This window comes from Miscanthus floridulus, chromosome 14 (assembly GCF_019320115.1).
Source record: "Miscanthus floridulus cultivar M001 chromosome 14, ASM1932011v1, whole genome shotgun sequence".
Classification (NCBI taxonomy): domain Eukaryota; kingdom Viridiplantae; phylum Streptophyta; class Magnoliopsida; order Poales; family Poaceae; genus Miscanthus; species Miscanthus floridulus.
Genome location: NC_089593.1, coordinates 12671929 through 12677958, shown reverse-complemented (window position 1 = coordinate 12677958; position 6030 = coordinate 12671929). Strand labels below are relative to the sequence as shown.

Sequence of the window (6030 nt, the reverse complement as noted above, 5' to 3'; positions counted from 1 at the left end):
CATGGGCCAGAGCTTTTGGTGATGAAACTACTAAGCGCATAATTAACTTTGTTTGACCACTGTCGCAAAGCAATTTTAGGATTTTAAAGTGTTTAAATTAATAGTCAAAACAATTCAAATAAGTATAAAACTATATTGTAGATGCATCAAAAAAGGAAATATTTAATCCATGATTTTTAGAGTGTCAGATCTTGATTCGACGACAACCCTTCTTTCTTCCTCCCTGCATATCATATCTCCCCACATGAGGGATATGGTTGTGCAAGACTTGACCTTGCTCCCCCTACCCCGCCTACCACTGACCATCTTTGACGGCGTCTCCACCACTAGATCCACTGATCTGAATTTGGGGGTTGTGTATGTGTGTTATTGATCAGCATCACAAAGGTTGGGCTGAAATTACCAGCATGGGTGACTAACAGGTGACAGCACAGACACCACGGAAGATGTACACTCATCTATATGAGATGAAGGTATCGGCACACCAGAACTAAAAGATACATGCAATGCAAGTAACAACCTCACTCTTCCATATGTTCTTTCACTTGGCCTATAACAGTCAAATTCACAGGTAATTACATGCGAACCAAACCATATATGCACAATAAACTCCCACGGACAGCATTGAGTTAGTTTTCCATAGAACACCCCATGGAGAAAAAAAACAAACTATATGCGCTCTATACAAAGGCAGAAACCTGTAAATATGTTACAACTTCCAACTACACACCAGTGTGGACAAAGAATGGACAAAAATTTATGCACACGCACGCAACTCACAACCAAAGCCAGCTGAAATCCCAAACAAGATGGTGAAGGCACCAAAGTCGCATGCATCATGCTACATCAGATGCATCAGCATCTGGCTTTGAGGCATTATGAGAATTGCTGGATTTGGGTGATGATGGATCTCCCGGGCTGACCAATGGAGATTCTGGCCTGGAGGGGACAGGGGAGTGTTCTTCATCTACTGAATTTTCTTCAATCACGGGCAACACATTTTGAGCACATATGATGTCATTGTCTTCTTCTGGTTCACTGTCTTCCATATCGCCGTCATCCAACGAGACAACGTCTTGTGTTGTGAATTGATGAAAATCAACTATCTCACGCAAGAAGCGGTTTTCACGGGCATATGTTGAATTTTCCTGTGCCAGCCTTGATTTCTCTGCCAGCAATGTCTCCAGTTGCACACGAATCTGATTCAGCAATGGGTAGTTCAGAGGGACTATTCAGTAGATGTGGAGAAAAATGATTGCACTCACTGGTTCACAAGTACAAGACCATATATATATACATATATATACCACATTTCAGAGGATGCAGTGATACTCTTTAGATGTTGTCAAACAACAAGTGACAGTACCAACAGTTTTCATAGTTAATATGAAACGAGATACTGGACTCAAACTTCTCATACGAATCTAAATTCATGCAATTGTTCAAAAATGGAATGAACATTAATAACAACTTATATAATTTAATTCCAAGATTCCCATGTAGTAATATTCTCTTATCAGTTTGGTGGTGAACTATCACCTGTTCTTGATGAATTGAAAATCAAGATGTATGTAATTCACCAAGAGACATTCGACATAATAACAGATAGGTTTGATCAGAAAAAAATACCAAGTCATCATCTTCTTCAGTTTTGGTCCCTTTCTGCTTTGTTTCTCGCAAGAGCTTGTTCTCTTCTTCTAGCTGAGCACATCTCTGCTTCGCAAAAGCTAGATCTGCTTTAACAGATTTCAGTTCACCGAGTAGAAGTTTTGCTTTAGCAGCCATTGCATTAGCAACCTGAGACAATTTATAGGGGTGAAGAGAAAGGGATCAGTGCTGGTAGATACTAGATACTACAGAGGAATCATCCATTTACTTATCTGGAGAATTCATCTACTGATAGCGAGAAGGACAAATTGCTTATTCTCACCTTAGTTTTATGTTTTTAGGGAAAGAAAAGTTATGCTAATTCAGTATAAGGACAGAAAAGAGCTTACTATGCTAATTAGATGGTCACAATGCTAATGTTTTGATAATGCTACAAATCATAAGAAAACATTAGGCAACATTAGAAGGTATCCCTGACAATTCTCGAGTCTTGACCGCACTCACATCCATAAGTCTCATCATCAAGAACTTACAACTCAGTAGATGGACAAAAGAACCAGAAATCTCTCTGAGCAGAAAATACAAATATATGCACGCTTTCATGTATCTATACCGAAAACTAATGATGTCCCCCATTTAAGACTAGTCGCTAGAAAACATAGATTTTGATGTTGATATGCAAATATAAGGACCACGAAATGTTGAAGGGTTTCCCATGTATGTAAAAGAAAATTCTAGTTTTCCGCATAGAAGATGTAAAATAAAATATATATTTGTCATCAAGATATAAGCATGTGGCACCTTACGTCGCGAGAAGCTTTCAGTCCAGTCTCCTGGGCAGCAGATTCAGGCTGACGAAGTAAAACATTAGGAGTGCTGAGTGTATTTGTATCTACTGCTGAATTTGGCACGTAAGAACTTGAACCGGCAGGTTTCCTTCTAATTTGAATTTTCTTTGTTTCCTCAATAATGCTGGAAGTCTTATTATCCACAATTGTGAGCCCTTCCTGTTAAACAAAGGAAGCAACAGGTGATCAATTTAGACCCAGAAGTTTATGCCATCTATATGACTGAAAGAGAGGGAAAAAAAAGAGATGCACAGATGGCTCCAGAAGTTTATGCCATCTATATGACTGAAGAAGATAAAAACAGAGAAGCACAGAGTTAAGTAAAAGCACGTTACTTACTTCCAAAGCATTTTTTATTTTTCCACTAAGCTGGTTGACAGAAGCAGAAAGAGCCTCTGGTCTGATCCGTGATGCAGCATCTCCGGCCTTCCAGTGGTTCTCAAATGACCAGCGAGAGTTAGGGGCCTAAAATTACAGAAAATGGCAATAGTTGTAAACCGAAAGGCAACCTGGGACGTTACTGAAGAAAGAGAGACAACAATGCCATACACGACAAGTCCACTTGTGACTGTTAGCATGTCCAGATATTCAGATACACTTTCTGCCTCACCTGATCTTTGCTGGATGCTGCAGTGGTGTTGCTACGAGGACGAGGCCGTTCTTTCCTCAAGTCCTCACTCTTATGCGCCAACCCGTCGTCGTCGAGGATTCCCTTGGCTTTGCTCGCCAGAGTTTGCCACAGCCCGAGCTTGGGCTCTTCGACGGTTTTGAACGATGTGTAGCCATGCGACGAAGCAGAGTCCTGCACAGGCAAACCAACCAAAGCGTATCAGATCATGAGGGTGTTGTGGACTCACCGTGGTGCTCTGGAGCTAGCTAGCTCTTGCCATGCCATCTAGGCATCTAGTGCCGTGTCAGGAACAATGCGATTGCGCGTATCAGATTGCCAACGACAAGGTATATATGCGCATCATGATTTGGTACAACATCCATCTAATTGAGGACTTTAGGAGGAACCAAGCAATCAGCAATCCATTTGGCGAAGCAGTTTTGGTTTCTTCTGATCCTAATTCTGTTCGTGTATGTAACCATGATGACAGCGTACGATGAAACAACAGAGCTCGATCAGACTTGGATTTGGGTAGCACTAGCAGAGATTTCGATCGGCAACCAAGAAACCGCACGGTAGGCCACCACTACAAGCAAGCCAGCCAGCGGGGCACACCAGGCAGGGGAAGAGGAGGAGGAGGGGCAGGAGTGCGTGCCTGGGGATAGGAGCTCCGGCGATCGTCGGCGGCGGCGCCCTGCTTCCGGCGGTAGGCCATGTAGATCGGGTATGCCGGTTCTGTCTTTCACACGCGGACGCAGCACGGCACAGGACGCCGCGCCGCCCAAGAAGAGGATCAAGTCAAGCAACCGGCCTTTCGTGCAGCCAGCGACGCGTCGTGGCCGGTTCGCCACCACGCCGCCCAGTGAGTTGCCTCCTCCGTGCTGGCGACGATGGGTGGGCGATGGCCAACCTGGAGCTGTCGAGTCTTGATTCCCCGGGCGGGGCGAAAGTGAAAAGGAAAAAGGAAAAAACGTGGAAGGCCCGCGACAGCGAGGCTGCGCGTTAGTTCGCCCCCACCAACACACCAACCCACGACCTCAAGGACTGGACGACTACCAGTCAAGGCAGAATGCCTGGCCTGATCTGGGCTGCGCCGGGGATTGTGCAGATGGGCTGATCAAGCAGGCCTACGCCCGACTTATGCGGGAGCGAGGTAGAGCTGGGCTGGCAAATCTCTTGTCTGCTTGAATGAATCAACAATTATGGCCCTTTTGGAACGTAGAACAGGTATCAACGCAAAGGCACAGCAGCTATGAAGTCCGGCCATACGTGCAATGCCTAGTTTTGCATAAGCATGGCCTTTGCACAACGGCATGAGAAACATATATTCTTGCGTGAGCAGAGGATTGTGTGGCTCTATTATGATACTCTCTCCTGCACCAGGCCCCAAAATAACTAAACTTCTAATGTTTATAATACCAAATAAATTATGATAATTATATATTTTTATATATTATACAAATTTAGTACAATAAATAAATGTTGGTGCTCTTCTCTATAAATTTAGTCAAAGTTAGTCAATGGTTTGAAATAGGATAAACCTTAGCTTGAGTTATTTTGGGACGGTGTAAGAGTTCTTTATACTATTGGTTTTTTTCATTTAAACCTCATTTATTGGTACTTCATCCTCTATTCTAATATTTATTCCCAATATGCAACCAACGTTTGGTATAGTTTCAATTATTTTGTTTTGAACAGTCACGTCACTGCTATAGAAATAGTTTTTTTTCAACGGCATTTTTACCAATGGTTTTATTCAAACTGTTAGTGATAATATATCACTTCCATCTCAAAATAAAACTGGTGGTGAAAATGATTTTCAGCAGCGGTTAGGGAGAGGGCTGAAGCTGAAAACCACTGGGACCCCAGGCACCGCGTGTGGCCACATGACCACGCGTTCACGCCCTCTCCCACCATGTGCATCTCTTGTGTGCTTTCTCAAGGTAGATGACAAGTGGGCCCACGCGCCCACCTGTCGCCTCACAAATAGCCACGCACATGGCACACGGATCCTTGACCCTAGAGCCTCATCTCAATCCTCCATGTGTTTCCATAAACTCTAATCTCCCTCTCTTTCTCTCTCCCCTCCATCCTCCCTTCGTGCCTATGACTCTGGCGGCACCCCGATGATTCCTGGTGTGGCCCCAAGCAACGTGGTCCCACGTGGCATAGCTTGGCACACATCCCCATCTCACGTCCTCGGCACCCCCGGGACGCGCGCAGCCTGGCACACGACGCACGTCTCTTGGGGCATGAGGTGAACTCCTATCCTCACTCTTGCCTCTCTTAATCTCCCTCACTCTCTCCGTCTCTTGCATCTAAATGTGTTGGAGGTTATCACATCTAGTTAAATAGGTGCTTAAGGTTTAAGTATATAGGATGAGTTGCTTAGGAGCTTGAGTAAACCAAAGTAAGTCATCATCATTTCCTTGTTTTGGCCTCATGTCATACTTTCCTACACTTAAGGAGTATATTTCGATGTACTCACCCTTCTCTTTGTCCCTCTTGCTACCCCCACACAGTTGTTCGGACTAGAAGATGATGTTTGCTGAAGACAATGTTGAGGCTAGGTTGGTGTACCCTCGGTCAACCACTTGTGGAGATGGAGACCCTAAATCGCTGGAACTCTGTGTAATGTTCTTGTAATAAAGTTGTCATTTATGTGATAAACACTGTTATGTATCATTGTAATTGGTGTCGCATGTATGAATAAACTAATCATGCCATACATGTCATGTGCATTCGTGTTTGTCCTTAAAACCAGGTGTGACAACCTCAATCAGTATAAGTCTATGTCCCGTGTGTGTAAGATCTCTGGAATGCCTATAGGGGGGTGAATAGGCCTGTAAAAAAATTAACTCAAATCGAAGTCAAATTCACCTGCGGCACTGCCGTTCTGTGAGCGCAGCACTGCCGCACCTGCAGGAGATACTAGTTCACAGTTCAAAATCTACCCAACGAAAT

The 6030-nt window shown here is 44.0% G+C and overlaps 1 protein-coding gene across 1 annotated transcript; it reads right to left on the bottom strand.

Annotated features, from left to right (window-relative positions):
• Positions 1-503: 503 nt before the first annotated feature.
• On the bottom strand, positions 504-3996 carry LOC136504933 (uncharacterized). Its single transcript, XM_066499988.1, has 6 exons — positions 3722-3996; positions 3067-3258; positions 2796-2921; positions 2415-2615; positions 1630-1797; positions 504-1199 (listed from the first exon to the last, which is right to left on the bottom strand). Exons 1-6 carry the CDS (start codon positions 3779-3781, stop codon positions 837-839), a joined length of 1110 nt encoding a protein of 369 aa, XP_066356085.1. The 5' UTR covers positions 3782-3996; the 3' UTR covers positions 504-836.
• Positions 3997-6030: the final 2034 nt, after the last annotated feature.

Excerpts from the sequence above, each read along its gene's own strand:
- LOC136504933 (XM_066499988.1), bottom strand. The coding sequence starts at position 3,781 with ATGGCCTACCGCCGGAAGCAGGGCGCCGCCGCCGACGATCGCCGGAGC. Across the intron at positions 1,798-2,414 it reads GACTGAAAGCTTCTCGCGAC|GTTGCTAATGCAATGGCTGC; the intron begins GTAAGGTGCCAC and ends AAATTGTCTCAG. Across the intron at positions 1,200-1,629 it reads CTGAAGAAGATGATGACTTG|ATTCGTGTGCAACTGGAGAC; the intron begins GTATTTTTTTCT and ends TTGCTGAATCAG.